This window comes from Leopardus geoffroyi, chromosome B3 (assembly GCF_018350155.1).
Source record: "Leopardus geoffroyi isolate Oge1 chromosome B3, O.geoffroyi_Oge1_pat1.0, whole genome shotgun sequence".
NCBI lineage: Eukaryota > Metazoa > Chordata > Mammalia > Carnivora > Felidae > Leopardus > Leopardus geoffroyi.
The window spans coordinates 27891543-27915731 of record NC_059337.1 but is presented as its reverse complement, the minus strand read 5'-3'; the positions used below and the strand labels follow the sequence as shown (position 1 = coordinate 27915731).

Below are 24189 nucleotides of genomic sequence, written 5' to 3'. Positions count from 1 at the left end.
TTTTTTGGGCATGCACTGTTGCTGCCAGGCTCTTGGTCCTTGCCCTGTCGCAGAGCACCTGTGCTGCACAGTGTAGCTTAGGGGTCAGGCTGTGGGCATGTTCCCATAGAAAAGACAACATGTGATCAGGTCTAAAAGTGATGGGGACTTTCATGGCCTGCAACATGAGGGACTAGATGTTTCTAAAAATCCTTCTTTCTATGTAATATGTAAAAAACTCTGGATAAAATATCAAAGACAAAAACCAAACCTAGAGTACTCAAGTTGCCAGGCAGAATATACCCTAATAGAAATTCTTTGAGACCAGGACTGCAGGGAGTTGGATCCGAAGTGAGGAAGCAGCTGTATCGGGTTGATGGGAGGGCTGACAGTAGTCCAAGAGTGAGGTAGGAAGAAGTAGGTAGCAAGAAAGTAAGAACTGAGGTAGGAAGAAGGTGGGGTGCAAAGGGAGAAGGCAAGAAGTATTGAGCATGAGAATAGGGAGCAGTACAGTGCCTTCTTTGAACTGGCCTGAATGCCAACTACTTGCTAGGTCTAAAAACTGCTAAGATGAGGGTCCGGTTGAAGTGGCCACAGAACAGCAGGGTTTCTAGTCACTTCTAAAGATAAAAAGAGGGCATTGAAAGCAGTTGAAGAGCAAATTGGGCAGAATGCAACCTGGAATCACACTGGGAGGTACCCAGTGTTAAGAGGAAAGCTGTGTAAGGAGACAAGGAAACGTAGAGTTATCCTTTAAGAATTGGGAAGGACTACCAAAGAGAGATCTTTCATTGTTTTATCTCCATTGATTTAGATGAAAATTCAACCATCATTGTTATTCTGTTTGAAGTGCCTTTTTATCATAGACTCTGGGTCTAAAGTTCTTTCTTGTCTAGCAAGAAAGCAGGACTCAGGATTAAATTCGAGAGATGGTTAATGTCCAGGAAAAGACAAGAGCCCTGAATAAGGGTCCTTGCCCTGTTTTTATTAGGATCAGAAGGCTTACAAACATGGTGATGGATGTGCACAAAGAGACAATGAAATTATGAACATTAACTCATGGATGTGAGGGAAAGGGGGTCTTGAAGATATTAGGGGTTTGGGTTAATACAAAAAAAATCCTGGCTCTGGAGGCGGCCGAAGGTTGTTTACAGCAGACATGAGGCACCAACTCTGTTTATTTTAGCTAGCCTAGGGGATTAGATTGATGGAGCAAGTAACCTCAAGGTTAACAAGGCACCTTTTCTTTTGCTAATCAGTTCTCCTCTGGGCAGCTTTACCTGCAGCCCGGTGGTCTGTAGCCCTATTTACTTGTTTACCTAATTTGGTCCTTCCTTCCTGTGAAAGCAGCTTTCTGCTATAATACTAAATAGGGGGGAACTTTTGCCCTGAATCTCTAGTCTTGTTTACCTCATATACCTTTGTATTGCGGGCCTTTGCACCCCCTCTCTATTCTGGGGGCCTTAGCCTCCCTTCTCTATCCTTATTCACCTAATCTTGTTTACCCAAACTTGGGTGTGAGCATCCTATGGCTTTGTAATTCTTTATGCTTGTTAACTCATTGGTGCAAGCCCAGGGAATTTCTAAGCTTTTTCCTCACACCTTTTTTCTCCCATTCTGGCTGCATTTAATATTTTGTGATTTGTTTGTTTTTTGTTTTGTTTTATACAGTTTGACTAAGGCATGCCAATGTATGTATGTATTTTTTCTCCCCCATCCTCTTGGGATATGCTCAAGTTACTTGCATCTCTGGCTTGATATCCCCCCCACCCCCCCGCACCAAATTTGGGAACTTGTTAACTATATTTTCCTGTCCTGTTCTTTGCTAAGACTACCGTTACACATCTGTGAGATTATTAATTTGTTTCTGTGTATTTTGTAGGTCTTTTTCTCTTCATTAATAAACTTGGCTAATTTTCTGGATCTGTTTTTAGGGTCAGGCTGTTCTGCTTTGTTGGGTCTAAATCTGCTGTAAGCCATCTAAGAGAGTCTTTATATTTTCAGATCTCACGTTTCCATTTGGTTCTTATTTTATAGCTCTATAGTTCTGACAGTTCTTATCTCTTCACTCTCTATTTCTTTACTGTATATGTATGTAAAACATATTCCTGATAGTTGTGTTAAATTTCTTTTTAACACGTGGGCCAGCTGTCAGTCTGCTACTATTGGCAGTTTTTTTTCTCTTGATTATAATCAGTTATTGGTTCTGCTTCTTCACCTATATGTAGTTGTTAGTATATTCTGGATGTTTTAGTTCTTTTTTAAATGTTTACTTATTTTAGAGAGAGAGTGCATGCATGTGAGTCGGGGAGGGGCAGAGAAAGAGGGGGGGACAGAAGATTGAAGTTGGCTCCACATTGACAACAGAGAGCCCGATGTGGGGCTCAGACTCATGAACTGTGAGATCATGACGTTAGCCGAAGTTGGCATCTTAACCAACTGAGCCACCCAGGCACCTTGTATGTTTTAGATATTACACTGTATCCGCTCAGTGTTCTGTCAACATCTTCTGGAGAATGTGAATTTTATTCTCTTAGATGGTTTAGTACCTGGCAGTTCTCCCCAGTCCTGTGGAGGCTTGGTTCTAGACTTTTTATTTATTTATGTATTTTATTTATTTATTTTTAATACGAAATTTATTGTCACATTGGTTTCCATAAAGCACCCAGTGCTCATCCCAACAGGTGCCCTCCTCAATGCCCATCACCCATGTTCCCCTCCCTCCCAACCTCCATCAACTCTCAGTTTATTCTCAGTTTTTAAGAGTCTCTTATGGTTTGTCTCCCTCCCTCTCTAACTTTTTTTTTCCCCTTCCCCTCCCCCATGGTCTTCTGTTAAGATTCTCAGGATCCACATAAGAGTGAAAACATATGTTATCTGTCTTTCTCTGTATGGCTTATTTCACTTAGCATAACACTCTCCAGTTCCATCCACGTTGCTACAAATGGCCAGATTTCACTCTTTCTCATTGCCGAGTAGTACATTGTATATGTAAACCACAAGTTCTGTATCCATTCATCGGTTGATGGACATTTAGGCTCTTTCCATAATTTGGCTATTATTGAAAGTGCTGCTATTAGATACTGCTGCTATTGGGGTATTAGATAGTGCTGCTATTGGGGTATTAGATAGTGCTGCTATTGGTGCCCCGGTGTTTCAGCACTCCTGTATCCCTTGGGTAAATTCCTAGCAGTGCTATTGCTGGGTCATAGGGTAGATCTATTTTTCATTTTATTAAAAATTTATTTTATTTTATAAAATAAACCTCCACACTGTTTTCCAGAGCGGCTGCACCAGTTTGCCTTCCCACCAACAGTGCAAGAGGGTTCCCGTTTCTCCACATCCTCGCCAGCATCTATAGTCTCCTGATTTGTTCCTTTTAGCCACTCTGACTGGCGTGAGGTGGTATATGAGTGTGTTTTTTTTTTTTTTTAATTTTTTTTTTTTAACGTTTTATTTATTTTTGAGACAGAGAGAGACAGAGCATGAACGGGGGAGGGGCAGAGAGAGAGGGAGACACAGAATCGGAAGCAGGCTCCAGGCTCTGAGCCACCAGCCCAGAGCCCGACGCGGGGCTCGAACTCACGGATCGCGAGATCGTGACCTGAGCTGAAGTCGGACGCTTAACCGACTGCGCCACCCAGGCGCCCCCTGAGTGTGGTTTTGATTTGCATTTCCCTGATGAGGAGTGATCTTGAGCATCTTTTCATGTATCAGTTGGCTATCTGGATGTCTTCTTCAGAAAAGTGTCTCTTCATGTCTTCTGCCCATTTCTTCACTGGATTATTTGTTTTTTGGGTGTGGAGTTTGGTGAATTCTTTATAGATTTTGGATACTAGCCCTTGTCTGATATGTCATTTGCAAATATCTTTTCCCATTCCGTTGGTTGCCTTTTAGTTTTGTTGATTGTTTCCTTTGCAGTGCAGAAGCTTTTTATCTTCATGAGGTCCCAATAGTTCATATTTGCTTTTAATTCCCTTGCCTTTGGAGATGTGTCAAGTAAGGAATTGCTGTGGCTGAGGTCAGAGAGGTATTTTCCTGCTTTCTCCTCTAGGGTTTTGATGGTTTCCTGTCTCACATTCAGGTCCTTCATCTATTTTGAGTTTATTTTTGAGAATGGTGTAAGAAAGTGGTCTACTTTCATCCTTTGGGATGTTGCTGTCCAGTTCTGCCAGCACCATTTGTTAAAGAGACTGTCTTTTTTCAATTGGATGTTCTTTCCTGCTTTGTCAGAGATTAGTTGGCCATACTTTTGTGGGTCCAATTCTGGAGTCTCTATTCTATTCCATTGGTCTGTGTGTCTGTTTTTGTGCCAATACCATGCTGTCTTGATGACTGCAGCTTTGTAGTAGAAAGTCTGGGATTGTGATGCCTCCTGCTTTGGTCTTCTTTTTCAAAATTACTTTGGTTATTTGGGGTCTTTTGTGGTTCCATACAAATTTTAGGATTGCTTGTTCCAGCTTTGAGAAGAATGCTGGTGCAATTTTGATTGGGAATGCATTGAATGTGTAGATAGCTTTGGGTAGTATTGACATTTTAGCAATATTTATTCTTCCAATCCATGAGCACGGAATTTTTTTCGATTTCTTTGTATCTTCTTCAATTTCCTTCATAAGCTTTCTATAGTTGTCAGCATACAGATCTTTTACATCTTTGGTTAGGCTTATTTCTAGGTATTTTATGACTCTTGGTGCAGTTGTGAATGGGGTCAGTTTCTTTATTTGTCTCTCTGTTGCTTCATTATTAGTGTATAAGAATGCATCTGATTTCTGTACATTAATTTTGCATCCTGTGACTTTGCTGAATTCATGTATCAGTTCTAGTAGACTTTGGTGGGGTCTGTTGGGTTTTCCATGTATAATATCATGTCATCTGCAAAAAGTGAAAGCTTGACTTCATCTTTGCCAATTTTGATGCCTTTGATTTCCTTTTGTTGTCTGATTGCTGATGCTAGGACTTCCAACACTATGTGAAATGGCAGCAGTGGAGTGGACATCCCTGTCGTGTTCCTGATCTCAGGGAGAAAGCTGTCAGTTTTTCCCCATTGAGGATGATATTAGCTGTGGGCTTTTCATAAATGGCTTTTATTATGTTTAAGTATGTTCCTTCTATCCCGACTTTCTCGAGGGTTTTTATTAAGAAAGAATGCTGAATTCAGTCAAATGCTTTTTCTGCATCGATTGACAGGATCATATGGTTCTTATCTTTTCTTTTATTAACGTGATGTATCGCGTTGATTGATTTGCGAGTGTTGAACCAGTCCTGAAGCCCAGGAATGAATCCCACTTGATCATGGTGTATAATTCTTTTTATATGCTGTTGAATTCGATTTGCTAGTATCTGATTGAGAATTTTTGCGTCCATATTCATCAGGGTTATTGGCCTGTAGTTCTCTTTTTTTGCAGGGTCTCTTCTGGTTTGGGAATCAAAGTAATGCTGGCTTCATAGAATGAGTCTGGAAGTTTTCCTTCCCTTTCTATTTTTTGGAACAGCTTGAGAAGGATAGGTATTACCTCTGCTTTCAATGTCTGGTAGAATTCCCCTGGGAAGCCATCTGGTCCTGGACTCTTATTTGTTGGGAGGTTTTTGATAAGTGATTCAATTTCGTCACTAGTTATGGGTCTGTTCAAGTTTTCTATTTCTTCCTGTTTGAGTTTTGGAAGTGTGTGGGTGCTTAGGAATGTGTCCATTTCTTCCAGGTTGTCCAGTTTGTTGGCATATAATTTTTCGTAGTATTCCCCGATAATTGCTTGTATTTCTGAGGGATTGGTTGTACTAATTCCATTTGCATTCATGACTTTATCTATTTGGGTCCTCTCCCTTTTCTTTGTGAGAAGCCTGGCTAGAGGTTTATCAATTTTGTTTATTTTTCAAAAAAACAACTCGTGGTTTCATTGATCTGCTCTACATTTTTTTTTAGATTCTATATTGTTTATTTCTGCTCTGATCTTTATTATTTCTCTTCTTCTGCTGGGTTTGGGGTGTCTTTGCTGTTCTGCTTCTATTTCCTTTAGGTGTGCTGTTAGATTTTGTATTTGGGATTTTTCTTGTTTCTTGAGATAGGCCTGGATTGCAATGTATCTTCCTCTCAGGACTGCCTTTGCTGCATCCCAAAGCGTTTGGACTGTTGTATTTTCATTTTGATTTGTTTCCACATATTTTTAAATTTCTTCTCTAAGTGCCTGGTTGACCCATTCATTCTTTAGTTGGGTGTTCTTTAACTCCATGCTTTTGGAGGTTTTCCAGGCTTTTTCCTGTGGTTGATTTCAACTTTCATAGCACTGTGGTCTGAAATTGTGCATGATATGATCTCACTTCTTTTATACTTATGAAGGGCTGTTTTGTGACCCAGTCAGTATGTGATCTATCTTGTAGAATGTTCTGTGTGCACTCTAGAAGAAAGTATATTCTGCTGCTTTGGGATGCAGAGTTCTAAATATATCTGTCAAGTCCATCTGATCCAATGTATCATTCAGGGCCCTTGTTTCTTTATTGATCCTGTGTCTACATGATCTCTCCATTCCTGTAAGTGGGGTATTAAAGTCCCCTGCAATTACCACATTCTTATCAATAAGGTTGCTTATGTTTGTGATTAATTGTTTTATATATTTGGGGGCTCCATATTTGGCACATAAACATTTATAATCGTTAGCTCTTCCTGATGGATAGACCCTGTAATTATTATATAATGCCCTTCTTCATCTCTTGTTACAGCCTTTAATTTAAAGTCTAGTTTGTCTGATATAAGTATGGCTACTCCAGCTTTCTTTTGACTTCCAGTAGCATGATAGATAGTTCTCCATCCCCTCACTTTCAATCTGAAGGTGTCCTCAGGTCTAAAATGAGTCTCTTGTAGACAGAGAATAGATGGGTCTTGTTTCATTATCCATTCTGATACCCTATGTCTTTTGGTTGGAGCATTTAGTCCATTTACATTCAGTGTTATTATTGAAAGATACGGGTTTTGGGGCGCCTGGGTGGCGCAGTCGGTTAAGCGTCCGACTTCAGCCAGGTCACGATCTCGCGGTCCGTGAGTTCGAGCCCCGCGTCGGGCTCTGGGCTGATGGCTCAGAGCCTGGAGCCTGTTTCCGATTCTGTGTCTCCCTCTCTCTCTGCCCCTCCCCCGTTCATGCTCTGTCTCTCTCTGTCCCAAAAATAAATAAACGTTGAAAAAAAAAAAAAAAAAAAAAAAAAAAAGTTTGGTAATTCTGACCTCAACCTATTAGGAAAAAAAAAGAAAGAAAGATACGGGTTTAGAGTCAATGTGATGTATGTAGGTTTCATGCTTGCAGTGATGTCTCTGGTACTTTGCCATCCTTGCAACATTTCACTCACAGAATCCCCCTTAGGATCTCTTGTAGGGCTGGTTTAGTGGTGATGAATTCCTTCAGTTTTTGTTTGTTTGGGAAAACCTTTATTTGTCCTTCTATTCTGAATGACAGACTTGCTGGATAAAGGATTCTTGGCTCCATATTTTTTCTGTTCATCACATTGAAGACTTCCTGTCATTCCTTTTTCAGTAGATAGGTCTGCTACTACCCTTATCTGTCTACCTTTGTCTTAGGGCCTGTTTATCCCTACCTGCTTTCAGAATTCTCTCTTTATCCTTGTATTTTGCCAGTTTCACTATGATATGTCGTGCAGAAGATCGATTCAAGTCACGTCTGAAGGGAGTTCTCTGTGCCTCTTGGAATTCAATGCCTTTTTCCTTCCCCAGATCAGGGAAGTTCTCAGCTACCATTTGTTCAAGTACACCTTCAGCCCCCTTCTCTCTCTCTTCTTCTAGAATTCCTATGATACGGATATTGTTCTTTTTGATTGCATCATTTAGTTCTCTAATTCTGCCCTCATACTCCTGGATTTTTTTATCTCTTTTTCTCAGCTTCCTCTTTTTCCGTAATTTTATCTTCTAATTTACCTATTCTCTCCTCTGCCTCTTGAATCTGTGCTCTGGCCGCCTCTGTTTTATTTTGCATCTCATTTATAGCATTTTTTAGTTCCTCATGACTATTTCTTAGTCCCTTGATCTCTGTAGCAATAGATTCTCTGCTGTCCTCTGTGGTTTTTTTTCAAGTCCAGCGAGTAATTTTATGGCTATTACTCTAAATTTTTGTTCACTTATGTTGCTTAAATTCGTTTTGATCAATTCATTATTTGTTGCTACTTCCTGGAATTTCTTTTGAGGAAAATTCTTCCGTTTTGTCATTTTTGGTAGTTTTCTGTCCCTTATGTATTTTAAAGCTTGTGTGTTCTGCACCTGCGAGCACTGCTGTATTAAAGGAGGGTCATACACTGTGAGGGCCTGGCCCTTCAGGAGGTGCTTTTTCGGAGATTGTTACTTGCTCTGTGTTGTTGTGACTTTGGTTATATTATTAGTGTACTTGTAGTAGTATTTTACTCTGAGTAAATATTTACGAGTAAAAAAACCTTCCACCAGGTGTGCTTTGAAATTTTCCTTGGAGTAACCCTGTAAAGGAAAACAGACAAACTGGAGACAAAAACATGCAAACACACAAACAAATAAAAGCAAAAACCTGAAGTCTAAAAACAAAAAACCCCAAAACACCTACCACAAGTAAAGAAGAAGGTGAAAGCGGTGATGATGGAAGAGCACATACAAAGAGAGAAATGACTGGAGCTGGGGAGGGGGGCAGAGAAAAAATAAACATTGATAGGCAGAGAGACTAAAAGGCCTAATCCAGAGAGAGAGAAAGGAAATAAAGAAGGCGGCAGAGAAAATTAATGAAGATAAAATTACCCAGACAGAGAAACTATATGGCTTGATTATTCCAGGGAGAGAGAAAGGAGTGTGAAGAAGGAGCTGTAGAACATGTAATAAGACAATGGATTCAATATGTCTTTTTAGACAGACCAATAACCAGAGTAACCAGCCTAGGGGAAGGAAGAGATAAGGAGGAGAAATGGGGCAGGGGGGAGGATATATCTACATATCCAGAATTGACCTATAGTTAATCCTGGCAATGCTGCATCACTTGTAGGTAGTAGTTATCTTCAGGGTCTGTGCCACTACGGTGGATATGCAGTTACCCAGTGCAAGGGGGCATGGTTTGGCGTTTTCTGGACCAACTTCCACTATGGGCCTGGGAGTGATCCCTGAGGCGCCGCCTTGGTGGTGGCAGTGGTGGTGGTGGTGGTGGTGGGATGGAGGGGCGGGGGGCAGAGGGTGGGGTGGGGGTGGGGAATGGTGATTCCCCAGTCTCTTCTCCACGGAGCTGGAGCTAGACCTGGTGGACTCAGTTTGAGTCATCCTCACTGTGCCGTGGGCACAGATGGGGCGGACTTTCTCTCTCTGCCAACTCCCCTGACCCTGCGCTTGGCTAGGATTCAAAGTCTTGCTCCGTGGTTCTGACGCTGGGGAAGCGCCTTTCAGTGGAGGATATGTGGTCCCGGCTGGCTTTGTCTGTGCCGCAGCACTTCAGGGAGGATCTCCTTCTCCTACAGAGGAGCTCCTGGGGTGGCACACGAAGGCAGGCTTTGTTTTTTCCCACAGCACTCCAGGGGAACAGTGGCCTTACCCTCCTGTAGACTGAGCCCTCCACCCAGCCACCGTACCCGGAGGTGGCGGACACAGGCAGGTTCTGTGCTATTGCGCAGCCCTGCAAGGAGGGAACCTCTTCCTCCAGCTGCAGACTGAGTCTCTGACCTACCACCGCACCCAGGCCTGGCTCCTCTCCTCCCCAGGTGTGCGAACAGGGAGCTGGCCCAGTCCAAAGAAAGCCCCCCAGTTAGAGATCAGATGCCTCTCAGTCTCATTCCAAGGTCTTTCTCTTGTCCAGATACAGTCCTGCACTTCCCTTGCCGCTCTTTCTCTTCCCTTTGTCTCTCACAGAAGGGAGTGTCTCCCCTCCATGCCCATGTGGCCTTTTTTATCTCTCCCAGTTCACAGTTACCCACCTTTTTTCCAGTTTTCCCATTTTCTTCCTAGTAGATTCAGTCTCTTTTCCTCCCAGGCTCTGGTGTTCAAAGTCTTTGGCTTCTACACTTCTTTGTTTGAGAGATGCAGGACGTATGGATTCCCCTTACTTCTCCACCATGTTGGCTGCCCATCTGGTGGCTAATGGCCAACCACCAGTGGTGGTTGATTTTTGTTTTGCTCTTAGTCTTGGTTTCTGTATTCTAATTCTGCAGGATTTAGAATCATTTCCGAGGCTTCAGTGGAAACCTTTACAGCTTGACCAACTCCATCTAACTTGGTTGGTCTGGGACCTCAGACTGTCTCCCTAATATTGCATAGGTATAGAATCCCTCTAGCCTTCCAGCAGTTCCTTTATGCTGGGTTCTTCAGAGTCTCACAAATGCTCAGTTTTGGAATCAGCCAAGAATTTGGGATAGTTTGTATGCACATTTTTGATTTCTCCCTCACTTCTGACTGCTTTGGCAGGACTGAATTCCAGTTTCTGACTGCAGTCTAATAACACTGCCTGGTCAGCTTGCCTTCTGGCTTCCCTTGTGGTCAAGGGTTGTATCTGTTTCAGTTTTGATTGCTTTGGCTGTTCTCCAGAACCTTCAAACTGTTTTTAAAAATATTTTGTTCAGGGGGCGCCTGGGTGGCGCAGTCGGTTAAGCGTCCGACTTCAGCCAGGTCACGATCTCGCGCTCCGTGAGTTCGAGCCCCACGTCGGGCTCTGGGCTGATGGCTCAGAGCCTGGAGCCTGTTTCCGATTCTGTGTCTCCCTCTCTCTCTGCCCCTCCCCCGGTCATGCTCTGTCTCTCTCTGTCCCAAAAATAAATAAACGTTGAAAAAAAAAATTAATAAAAATATTTTGTTCAGGGTTCATAGTTATTATCAGTAGAGGTTTAGCCCAGTTCACCCTAACTCCTCATTATCAGAACCAGAACTCTAAACTCAGTCTGGTTCTGAATTGTAAGTTTTAGGATGAAGACCATCACTTGTGAGTTATTCACACTTCACAGCAAAACCCTAGGTTTTTGACACTACCTAGGCACTGGAAGGCTTAATGGAGTCCTCTTTATTTCTTCCACCCTGTTTCTTCTTATTCCTTCCTCAGATGCTCAGTTCAAAAACAATAGCAAGTCTTAGACCATATGAAAGTAATTGGAGATGAAGAGCAGAGTGTTGCAAGTAGTTCAGTGAAAGGATTGTGTGTACTGGGAGTAGGGATTCCTAATGATAACCTCAATAATGCATATATTCATTGATTGTAATTTATTTCCCAATATTTTTTATTTCCTTTATTTTTTTTTATACCATATTTAACTCGCAGAGTGGTTCTTTTACCCTTGAATCACTGAGAGTTGATTTGATGGTACATGAGAGAATGCCATGTCGTCTCTGACTTGTTTTACAGAAGAGAGCAGGAGACCGGACCCTGCCTCCTGGGGCATGGGGAGGGGGTGAGGGACTCCTTCTTTCTCCTCTGTCCCCTCTTAGTCTGCATTTAACTTGCTCAACTTGTTTCCTACTCAGAGAGGCTATGAAGTTTTCTTTAATGGGCACTGATAACTGGCTAATTTCCTGGGCTCTGTGTGTGTTGCAGCAGGAGTTGTTTGACCATCACATCTTTCCTCTGCATTAAACTATGAAAGTTGTCTTTGTTGTTTGTTGTTAACATGTTTTATCCATTCATTTAAAAATAACACATGTAAATCTGAATTTTCTGTTCTTCTGTACTGCATTTCATAGTAGAAGTTTGTAATTTCCATTTTCATAGACTGCTTAAGTCTTTTGACTTTTCTAAACCTCCCAGCTTCACTCTCATTTGTCCAGGCTGCAGCACTGGCCGTATGTCAGTGTTTGGCTGTGGAGTCCACTCACCCGTCAAGCCCTGTGTTTGAAGACTGCAGCTCCAGTGAGGCCACAACACCTGTCCCTGTACAGCATGTTCGCCCTGTCAGAGCAAAGAAGCGCAAACAGTCACCTGCTCCTGCTCTGCCTATTGTGGTTCAACTCATGGAAATGGGATTTCCTAGAAGGAACATAGAGTTTGCACTGAAGTCACTCACTGGTGCCTCAGGGAATGCTGCTGGCTTGCCAGGTATTTTGTTTTCCTTGTGGGTGTTTCACTTAATTTGCCCACACATTTGTTTGTGGGTTTATCTTCAGATGCTAACATCAGATGCCTATGGGCAGGTGGGTGCTGTGGATCCTCATTCAGGGTGCACTGTGTGTACTTGCTTGTAGGTGTGGAGGCCTTGGTTGGGTGGCTGCTGGACCATGCTGATGTGCAGGTCACAGATCTTTCGGATGCAGACACAGGGTCTGAGGAGTGTTCAGATGAGGAGGTGGTGGAGGATATGGACGATGCAGCCTACGCTGTGGTTAGTGCCTCCTGTGTGGTTGCCCATCTGCCTGTGTCTACCTGTCCTGTGCTTTGGGTTTCCTGTATGCTGTTCCATGAAGTCTCTCTGCAGTTTTGCCAGGCACACAGTAAAGCTAAGTGCTAATTGTTTTTTTTTTGTGCCTTAATTATTTGAGCTGTAAAACAGACCCTTGTTCAACATCTAATGGTATTGGGTAGCCAACACCCATTTTTGTGTCATATAAAAAGCATGTTTTATATGACACAGTGACTTCTGATTTCAGTAAATTGTTTCATGAGATTAATTTGGAAATGTCTCAGAAATTTTCTATACTTTTAGCTTTTGATATTCATTCTGTTTACCATATTGTGTCTTTTAGAATGAAGAATTTTATAGTGAAAATACGTATAATATTTCATATTTTATTTTTTGATATTAAAGATTTCGCATACTTCAAGTAGGCTTATCTGGCTCACAATTTTTAAAAAATGTATTTATCTTTTGTAGTCTACTGGTGCTGTTGTAACAGAGAGCCAGACGTACAAAAAACGAGCTGATTTCTTGAGTAATGATGATTATGCTGTCTATGTGAGAGAGAATATTCAGGTGAGTAAATGTCTTAGGCTGGAACCTTGTTCAGGTTTTCAGTGAGCAGAGGCCTGGCGAAGGAGGGCACAGAACCCAGCAGGGAGGCTGTTGTGACTGGAGCAGAGGACAGAGGAAGAGAAGATGAGCAAGGGGTGCCAAAGCTAGAGAGCCATGGCACAAAGACCTGTGCTTCTCAATTATTCCCATTTTGGACATTTTAAAAAACCTATTTCTGCTTGTTTTTCTTATATCATTCTTACTCCCATCTAATTTTTAAAATCTAGTTAGGCTTTTTATGTAGTCCTTTATGTATCTTAAATCTTTTCTTTAGTTGTTTTAATTCTTTTGTTCTAGTTAGTATACTTTAGAGAAAATCCCAGAAATCATCTCATTTAATCTGTAAATCTGTTAATATGCATTCCTAACACAAAAAAGATTTTGTTTTTGTTTTTGTTTTGTTTTTGTTTTTGTTTTGTTTTGGTGAGCTCTACACCCAGCATGGGGCTTGAACTCACAACCCTGAGATAAAGAATTCCATGCTCTACTAACTGAGCCAGCCAGGTGTCCCGATAAAGGATTTGTTTATAACAACAACATTACTGTTACCTAACATTAGCTAAGAAAATAAGCAATAATTCTATAATATCAGCTCATATCCAGTGCTTACTCAGATTTTCCCACTTTTCTCAGAAATTGCTTTTTGAAACAGTAACATTTTTGAATTTGGATACAAACAGGGTCATACACCTGACACTTGGATGATGTCTCTCTGAAGTGTCTTTTAACCTGGAACAGTTTTCCCCTCCCATTTTTTTTCTCCTTTCCATGTCATTTATTTGTGGCTTCTTCCTCCCTCTTCTGCATCTCCTGTTAAATCAGAATAAGGGCTGGTGGGGTCGGGGAACTGTTGGACTCAGGCAGTGTCTGAGGCACGAATGCATCATCTGGACCAAAATGCAGTGTTGCTGGTTAGGTCTTGTTAGTCTATTCCATCTGCTAAGAAGTTCTCTGTTGTTCACTTTTGCACTTTGATATCCATTTATGTTACCACCTAGACTTTTTATGAGGGGTTGCATAATAGTGATTTTCTAACTGTGTCATGCCTTTCAAATTTATTAGCTGGAGTTTATTCTTTGAAGAATCTTTTTAAATCAACTCTAGTTACTCTTTATAATACAGTTATATAGGAAAGTAAGAATAAGTGCTTGCTTTTTTTTTTTGTTTTTGTTTTTGCTTTATCAATTTTCAGAATGGTGAATTGGTGCCATGGAACTTACACAGGTGACCAAAAGAACCTTTGCTTATTATCATTGTGATAAATTTATTGACTGATATGGATTTGATGTGTTTCAACCATTATTCCTATTGATTAAATTGTTCTTTTGAGTGAACACATTAATCTTTGAGCACTCCCTTGCTTTATGGCACAAGTTGATCCATGCTCATCTTGTGTATTTCCTGCTCCAGACATTGAGCCAGCAAGTTTTCTAAAGAGCCCTGGTTCCACTTAGTGTAAAATGATTTTGAGAGTACACTCAGTGCTAGAAGAAATCCTTTCTTAGATAATGCTACGTATAATTGTTCATCTATACATTGGACTGAATTTTTAATTCAATTTTAATCTTAGGTGGGAATGATGGTTAGATGCTGTCGAACATATGAAGAAGTGTGTGAAGGAGACGTGGGCAAAGTTATCAAATTGGATAGAGATGGATTACATGACCTTAATGTGCAGTGTGATTGGCAGCAGAAAGGAGGCACTTACTGGGTTAGGTATATTCATGTGGAACTTATAGGTGAGCACATTTTTAAGTGAGTTGTTACACTTTTTTCTTAATTAGTGACAGAGTTCCCAGGAATGAATACTAATTATAGTTCACTTATTGTAATTTCTAGGCTATCCTCCACCAAGTTCTCCTTCTCACATAAAGATTGGTGATAAAGTTCGTGTCAAAGCCTCAGTCACCACACCAAAATACAAGTGGGGATCTGTGACTCATCAAAGTGTGGGGGTTGTAAAAGGTAATATTATCCAGGCAACAAAATTCCAGATGTTAGCTTTTCATCAGCTAATATGATAAAGTCATTTTTTTTTTTTTTTTTCATTCAGGGGCAAGAAAAACAAGTATGAAGATAGCTTATAGTGTTTTTTTGCTTGTCAGTGTTCTCTAGACCAGGAACTCACATATAGTTGAACAGAGTCAGGTTTATTAACTCATTGCCACTTGTGAGGATGCATACCCCAGAAAATGGGGTGTCTCCATAGGTGGGTATAGCAAAGGATTAATGGGGTTTGTGTTGGATACTTTGGGAAAAGTTTAAAGGAGTAGGGTTATTCTAAGAATGAGTGTCTTAATAATTATTATCTATATGTCAGAAAGAATGGAGCTAGGATGAAGTTAATGATTGGCAAGGAAGCAGTTGTTCATATTAACCAGGATTGGAGGTTAGGGGAGGGTGTCTGGTTGTGTTTGTGGTTTGGGTTAGATTTGAACTTGATCAGACATGATTAAAGAGCAGTTTTGGTTTTGTCTTGATTCATTACAATCACAGGGTAATCTTATTTGATGTTGGTGTTCTGTAAACTTGTTCTGTCATTCTGCCAAATGGCCTATATGTGAATGTTTGGCCAACCCCCTCAATTGGGGACTGTTTCTGTCTCTCTCTCTCTGCTATATAAAAATTTAGGACTAAATTTAAGAAAAGGAAAGGGCAAATGATGGGATTTAGGAACTGGAAATACAAAATTCTTTTCAGTTTACGTTTAAATGTGATTATAGAGATTTCAAACTAATCAGTGTACTTTAAAAGGTATACTATGTTCATTTGAACAATTACATGAGAAGTAATTAAAAATGCATGTGGTTTTATTTTATCTTTAAACTCTTTTAATGGCATAAAGAGATCCTGTTTTGTTTTGTTTGAACCTTCTATAATACTCACTGTCAAATACCTTAGATTAGAAATGGCCATAATGGTGGTGCTTGTCTAGTGCATGGGAGTGTTAGAATGTCTCAGGTTACATGAGAACAAATGGTTTATTTAACATTTTAGTTTAGTTTAACATTTTTCTTCAGTTAACAGGTTCTTAAAAGCTTTATGAATCAAAACAGATTTATTAACGTAAGTTTTTATTATTACAGCATATTTGACATATGATGTTATATTAGTTTCAGGTGCACAACATAGTGATTCAACAATTCATTATATTATACAGTGCTCATCACAATGAATGTAGTTACCACCTATCACCATACAATGTTATCACAATATTACTGACTATATTCCCTATGTTTCATCTCTGTAACTTTTTTATTTTGTAAGTGGAGGTCTGTACCTCTATTTTAATTTAATTTATGTTTTAAATTTACATCCAAGTTAGTTAGCATGTAGTGCAGCAATGATTTCAGGAGTAGATTCCTTAATGCCCCTTACCCATATAGCCCATCACCCCTCCCACAATCCTTCCAGTAACCCTCTGTTTGTTCTCCATATTTAAGAGTCTCTTATGTTTTTGTCCCCCTCCCTGTTTTTATATTATTTTTGCTTCCCTTCCCTGTGTTCATCTGTTCTGTGTCTTAAAGTCCTCATATGAGTGAAGTCATATGATATTTGTCTTTCTCTGACTAATTTTGCTTAGCATAATACCCTCTAGTTCCATCCACGTAGTTGCAGATGGCAAGATTTCATTCTTTTTGATTGCCAAGTAATGCTCCATTGTATATATATACCACATCTTATCCATCGTTGGTCATTTGGGCTCTTTCCATACTTTGGCTGTTGTTGATAGTGCTGCTATAAATATTGGGGTGCATGCACCCCTTTGAAACAGCATACCTCTATCCCTTGGATAAATACCTAGTAGTGCAGTTGCTGGGTTGTAAGGTAGTTCTATTTTTAATTTTTTGAGGAACCTCCGTACTGTTTCCCAGAGTGGCTGCACCAGTTTGCATTCCCACCAGCAGTGCAAAAGAGATCCTCCTTCTCCGCATCCTTGCCAACATCTGTTGTTGCCTGAGTTGTTAATGTTAGCCATTCTGACAGGTGTGAGGCGGTATCTCATTGTGGTTTTGATTTGTATTTCCTGATGATGAGTGATGTTGAGCATTTTTTCATGTGTCATTTGGCCATCTGGATGTCTTCTTTGGAGAAGTGTCTATTCATGCCTTTTGCCCATTTCTTCACTGGATTGTTTTCTGGGTGTTGAGTTTGGTAAGTTCTTTTATAGATTTTGGATACTAACCCTTTATCTGATACGTTGTTTGCAAATATCTTCTCCCATTGTCAGTTGCTTTTAGTTTTGCTGATTGTTTCCTTTGCTGTGCAGAAGCTTTTTATTTTGACTCATCAGGATAGTTCCCAATAGTTCCCAATAGACTTCCAATAGTTCATTTTTGCTTTTGTTTCCCTTGTCTCCGGAGACTTGTTGAGTAAGAAGTTGTTGCGGCCAAGGTCAGAGAGTTTTTTGTGTGCTTTCTCCTCGAGGATTTTGATGGCTTTCTGTCTTACGTTTAGGTCTTTCATCCATTTTGAGTTTATTTTTGTGTATGGTGTAGGAAAGTGGTCCAGGTTCATTCTTCTGCATGTTGCTGTCCAGTTTTCCCAGCACCAGTTGCTGAAGAGACTGTCTTTTTTCCTGCTTTGTCAAAGATTAGTTGGCCATACGTTTGTGGGTCCATTTCTGGGTTCTCTATTCTGTTCCACTGATCTGAGTGTCTGTTCTTGTGTCATGTACTTCTTTTTTAAAATTTATTATTATTTTTTAAAATTTTATTGAAATCCACATTCTAACATAATAATGTAATAATGATTTTAGTAGTAGAATTTAGTGATTCATCACTTACATATAGCACTCATTGCTCATGGCAACAAGTACCTTAATGCCCATCACCCATTTACTTCATCCTCCCCACCCAGTACCTCTCCAGCAACCCTCAGTTTGTTCTCTGTATTTAAGAGTCTCTTATGACTTGCCTTCTTTCTGTTTTTATCTTATTTTTGCTTCCCTTCCCTTATGTTCATCCGTTTTGTTTCTTCAATTCCACATATGAATGAAATCATATAATTTTAATGTTTATTTTTGAGAGAGAGACAGAATGTGAGTGGGCAAGGAGCAGAGAGAGACAGACAGACAGACAGACAGACAGACAGAATCAGAAGCAGGCTCCATGCTCTGAGCTGTCAGCACAGAGCCTGATGAGGGGCTCTAACTCACAAACTGTGAGATCATGACCTGGGCCAAAGTTGGACGCTTAACTGGCTAAGTCACCCAGGTGCTCCTCATGATAAATTTTGAAAATAAGAACTTGGTTCAGAAGTTAATGTTTTGTAGCAGAGTGCTCTCACCCAAGGTCAAGAGATCTCTTAACATTATTATTTTTATTTCCTAAGATACTAAATGGAGTTTTTGACTTGATGTAATTAAAAACAAAGTAACCATATTGTGGAAAATTTCAAACATATACAAGTAGAGAATATAGTGTAATGAGCCTCCATGTGCCCATCACTTGGCTTCAACAGTTGTCAGCCCCTGGTCAAAGTTGTTTCATCCATGATCCCCGCCCTTGGTTATTTTAAAGCTAATCCCTTATTGACACCATGTGTTAGTTCGTCCATAAGTATCTTAGTATGTCTCTCTAAAAGAGAAATACTCTTGGTAAAACATAAATAACTATAATGTAATTATCACATGAGTAGTTAGGTATAGTTTTAATTTTAATTTTAGGTTTTTATTGGTGACTGAGATGTTTCAGCAATTTCTATTTTGTCCTAGCTTTCAGTGCAAATGGAAAAGATGTCATTGTTGACTTCCCTCAGCAGTCTCACTGGACCGGGCTGTTATCAGAAATGGAGTTGGTGCCTAGTGTTCATCCTGGGGTTACGTGAGTTAATTTTTATATCACTAGATTTGTTTTGGGGGAATGTTTTTCTTTGTAGTTAAATTTAATAAACGGCCTTATCTTTTTCTTATCAACTCAATGGTTTTTTAAAAAATAGGTGTGATGGCTGTCAGATGTTTCCTATCAATGGATCTAGATTCAAATGCAGAAACTGTGATGACTTTGATTTTTGTGAAACATGTTTTAAGACCAGAAAACACAACACCAGGCATACATTTGGCAGAATAAATGAACCAGGTATGATAGAATGGTTGTTTTTTTTTTTAATAAAATATTATTAATGAAATCATTGTGCACACATATGTATTTAGTTTACTCTTTAAAGGTCATGTTTATATGGTGAGCACTGCATAGTGTACACAGTAAAACAGGAAACATGATCTTACACACTTGGTAACTTGGTATCTTTTTTTTTTCAAACAGTGAGGCACTGTGAGAATTGAATAACAGGATTTCTTTGCTTGTATTTTCATAAAGAACATTAAAAAGATCTTAAGAAACTAAGAAGTGTTTTATTCGATGGGGTGTGGAATTGGATAGATGGAGAGTGAGACTTTTTATTTGTGTATCTTTTATTATAATTTTTTGTTGTGGCAGAATACAACATAAAATTTGCCATATTAATCACTTTGAAGTGTAACAGTTCAGAGAATGTTGTACAACTATCACCACTATTTATTTCCGAAACTTTTTCACTGCTCCAAAAAGAAACTCTGTACCATTAAGCAATAATTCTCCATTCTCCTCTCCCCCAGCCCCTGGCAACCTTTAATCTGCTTTCTGTCTCCATAAATTTGATTACAACATGTACCTCATATACGTGGAACCAAAATTTGCCTTTTTGTGTCTGGTTTATTTTACTTAGGATTATTTTTCCAAGGTTTATCCATGTTGTAGCATGTGGATACTTCTTTTTATAGTTGAATAATATGTCATTGTACGTACATACTACATGTTGTTTATACATTCATCCATTAATGAACATTTGGGTTGTTTCTGCCTTTCAGCTATTGTGAATAATGTTACTGTGAATATTGGTGTACAAATCTGTTTGAGTCCTTGTTTTTTAAATTGGTAGTGGAATTGCAGGGTCATATGGTAGTTCTTTAACTTTTTGAGAAAATGCCAAAATTGGCTGCACCATTTTATATTCCCACTAGTAATATATAAGGGTTCTAATTTCTCCATCTCCTTACCAACATTTGTTATTTATTATTATTATTTTTTTTAATTACAGACATCTGATTTTAAGTTTCCCTAATGACAAATGACATTGAGCCTCTTTCCTTGTCATTTTGGCCATTTGTATATCTTTTTTTGGAATATATCTATTTAAGTCCTTTGTGCATTAAAAAACATTTTTTTTTTTAATTTTTATTTTTGAGAGAGAAAGACAGAGTGCAAATGGGAGATGAACAGAGAGGGAGACAGATTCCAAAGCAGGCTCTGAGTTGTCAGCACAGAGCCTGAGGCGGGACTGAAACTCATGAACTGCGAGATCATGACCTGAGCCGAGGTCGGATGCTTAACTGACTGAGCCACCAGACGCCCCTTTTTAATTTTTTTAGTGTTTATTTATTTTTTGTGTTTTACCCCTTTTTAAACTTTTGATGTTGAGTTATAGAAATTCTTAAAATATTCTGCACATCAAACTCTAGGAGATAGGTGATTTGCAAATATTTCATCTCCTTCTTTGGGTTGTCTTTTCACTTTCTTGATAGGCTTCTGTGATACATAAGTTTTTAATGTTAGTGAAATCCATTTTATCTATTATTTCTTTAGTTGTCTGTGTATTTGGTGTCATATTTGCTTTCGGTGTCAATAAATCCAAAGTCATGAATGAAGATTAATACCTATTTTTCTTTCTAATAGGTTATATAGTTTTAGCTCTTAAACTTAGGTTTTGATCCATTTTGAGTTAATTTTTGTACATGGTATAGTGTAAGAGTTCAGTTTCATTCACTGCACATGTGTGCATTCTAGTTTCCCGAAACTGTTGAAAAGACTATCTTTTCACCATTGAATGGTCTTGGTACCCTTTTTGAAAATCAATTGAACATAGATGTGAGAGTTTATTTTTGGGCTCCCAGTTCTGTTTTATTGTTTATTTGCTTATCCTTATGCCAGTAGCAAACCATACATTGTGATGATGGTAACTTTGTAGTAAGTTTTTGAAATTGGGAAGTGTGAATCCTCCAAAGTTGTTCTTTTTCAAGATTGTTTTGACTATTTGGTATCCCTTAAAATTCAATATGAATTTGGGGATGAATATTTCTGTTTTTATAAGCATTATTTGTATAGGAATTGCATTGAATTTCCTTATTGCTTTGGGCAGAATTGTCATTTTAATCATATTAAGTTTTCCAATCTATGAACAAGGGATATCTTTTCCATTTATTTACTAGACCTTCTTTCAGCAGTTTTTCTTTCAGCAATATTTTGTGATATTTCAGTTTACAAGTCTGTGCCTTCTTGATTAAATTTATTCCTAAGTATTTTTATGCCATATTAAATGGAATTCTTAATTTCCTTTTTGGAATATTTTTTGTTAGTATATAGAAATATACACTACACTTTCAACACATTTTGTGTGTTGAGTTAGTATCCAGCATCTTTGCTGAATTTATTTATTGTCTCCTACAGTTTTTTTTTTTTTTTTGGTGTTTTTAAAAAATTTTTTTCTACATGTAAGCATAGTATCTATGCACCAAGATCATTTTACTTCTTCCTTTCTGATTTGAATGCCTTATATTTCTTTTTCCTGCTTTAGCTAGTTCTTCCAGTACTAAGTTGAATGGAAGTGGCAAAGTTGGGCATCCTTTTCCTACTCCTGATCTTAAGGGGAAAGCTTTCAGTGTGTTAACATTGAGCATGTTAGCTGTGGGTTTTTCATAAATAGCCTTTATCGTGTTGAGGAAATTGTTGTCTAATTCTAACTTTTATTATTTTCTTATCTTTATGTAGATTTGTAAAATGTAGAGTTATCTCCTTTTCAAGGCTAACTTAGAATACTTTCCTTTTTTCTTATTCAGCCTGCCATAGGTTTGTCAATTTAATTATTCTCTCTCTCTCTCTCTCTCTCTCTCTCGCTTCTTTTTTTAAAGTTTCTTCAGAGAGACAAATTTTGGCTTGGTTTGTTGTTTTTCATATCTTTTTCTTTCTTTTTCCTATGGAATTTGGATTTAGGTTGATTCCCCCCCCCCCCCCCCCATCTTGTGGTTAATGTTTATCTCATTTTCTCACTCTGTCTTTTCTAATATATGAACTTAAAAATTTAAATTTATCTTTAAGCAAGGCTTAAGCTGTTTTCTGCAATACTGCTGTGTAGTAGTAGTATTTTTAAAATTCCATTTAGGATTATTTTTTTGTATTCATTGGTTTTTAAATTTTCAAACACATCAACATTTTTACTTGTTTCTGCATTGCATTTAGAGTGTGTATTCTGATTGATCTTTGACATTTTCTGAAACTTGCATGTGATCATATGACTTAGTATATGATTGGATTTTATAAATGTTTGATGTATGCCTAAAAGAATGTCTCCTGCAGTTCTGCGGTAAAGTTAGTGTTTGCTTAGTGTATCTTTTTTAGCCTTTTACCCTCAGTCTTTCTGTATTCTTATATTTTCAACATATTTCTTATAAGTTGTAAGTAGTTTTTTAAAATTCCAATACTATTATTTGGATCCTTTAGGTATTTACAAGGCAGTTTATGATGTATTTTTATTTAAAGTGATCAAATTCTCAGTGGTTTTTATTTGTCCCTCCTGTTCTCTGTTCCCCTTTCTGCATTACATCTGTGTTTGGTCTGATAATGTTTTTTATTATTTAACACCGAAGCCCCCATGCCCTGCCCCCACCTTAGTGGCTAAGAAGTTACATACATTTTAGTGTATATTTATATATTATATGGGTAGTGTGTATGTTATACACATTTTTAGTATAAGTCATTAAGACAGTAAAACATTCATCTTTGACTTATCAAAATCTAATTATTATTTAGTATTTTTACTCTCTTCTAAGCAATGCAGAGATCTCAGGTCCCTTTAACTTTATTTAGTCTTATTTTGATTTAAATTGTCATGTTTTTATTGTGTTTTACAATTTTACACACATTTTCAACCATATAAGACATATTATTGGTATTGTATATAACCATTATTTATTTAGATTTTTTCACATACTTAACATTAAAAAATTTTTTTTAAAGTATTTATTTTGAGAAAGAGAGAGCACGCATGTGTGTGTGAGTAGGAGAGAGGCAAAGGGAGAGAGAGAATCCCGAGCAGTCTCCGCACTGCCAGCACAGAGCGCAACATGGAGCTGGATCCCATGAACTGTAAGATCATGACCTGAGCAGAGATGAACAGCCAGACACCCAACTAACTGAGCCACCCAGGACCCCCTCTGTTCTTCTCTATATCTTGCCTTTTTATCTGTCATTATTCTTCCACCTGAGGAATAGTCCTTAATTTTCTTTAATGGGTCTCCTTCTGTAATGCTAATGAATTACTTTTTTGTGTTTCTGAAAATACCTTATTTCTCCTTCATTTTAGAAACATATTTTTTAAAGAATTTCCTTTAAAATACTATTCCTAAAAAAAAAAAAATACTATTCCTTTGGGGCGCCTGGGTGGCTCAGTCAGTTAAGCCTCTGACTTTGGCTCAGGTCATGATCTCATGGTTTGTGAGTTCGAGCCCTGCCTCAGGCTCTGTGCTGACAGCTCAGAGCCTGGAGCCTGCTTCGGATTCTGTGTCTCCCTCTCTCTCTCTGCCCCTTCCATGCTCATTCTCTGTCTCTCTCTCTCTTTTTTTTTTTTTTTAATTTTTTTTTTTTTCAACGTTTATTTATTTTTGGGACAGAGAGAGACAGAGCATGAACGGGGGAGGGGCAGAGAGAGAGGGAGACACAGAATCAGAAACAGGCTCCAGGCTCTGAGCCATCAGCCCAGAGCCTGACGCGGGGCTCGAACTCACGGACCGCGAGATCGTGACCTGGCTGAAGTCGGACGCTTAACCGACTGCGCCACCCAGGCGCCCCATCTTTCTCTCTTTCTCAAAATAAATATCAAAAAAAATAAAAAATAATTAAAAAATGCTTTTCCTTTGTAATTTGGTTTATATTATTTCTTGAAGTCACTTCTATTAAAGCTGATCATCTTTGTATTTCCTCTTAGTCTGTTTTTGAGTTACTTTTTTGTTTTTATCTTGCACAAATTTTAAAAATTTTTTTAATTTTTTGAATTTACATCCAAGTTAGTTAGCATGTAGAGCAGCAATGATTTCAGGAGTAGATTCTTTAATGCCCCTTACCCATTTAGCCCATCACCCCTCCCACAATCCTTCCAGTAACCCTCTGTTTGTTCTCCATATTTAAGAGTTTCTTATGTTTTGTCCCACTCCCTGTTATAATTATTTTTGCTTCCCTTCCCTGTGTTCAT

The 24189-nt window shown here is 38.8% G+C and overlaps 1 protein-coding gene across 7 annotated transcripts in view; it reads left to right on the top strand.

The window, feature by feature from the left end:
- HERC2 (HECT and RLD domain containing E3 ubiquitin protein ligase 2) overlaps positions 1-24189 on the top strand; it is a 273658-nt gene that overhangs the window by 160551 nt on the left and 88918 nt on the right. For all 7 annotated transcript variants that reach the window (XM_045448942.1, XM_045448938.1, XM_045448941.1 and 4 more), the window contains 7 exons: positions 11729-11996; positions 12143-12279; positions 12769-12867; positions 14477-14645; positions 14746-14871; positions 18623-18731; positions 18847-18986. In XM_045448942.1, the coding sequence (XP_045304898.1) occupies positions 11729-11996; positions 12143-12279; positions 12769-12867; positions 14477-14645; positions 14746-14871; positions 18623-18731; positions 18847-18986 (1048 nt within the window). The remainder of the gene's footprint in view (positions 1-11728; positions 11997-12142; positions 12280-12768; positions 12868-14476; positions 14646-14745; positions 14872-18622; positions 18732-18846; positions 18987-24189) is intronic.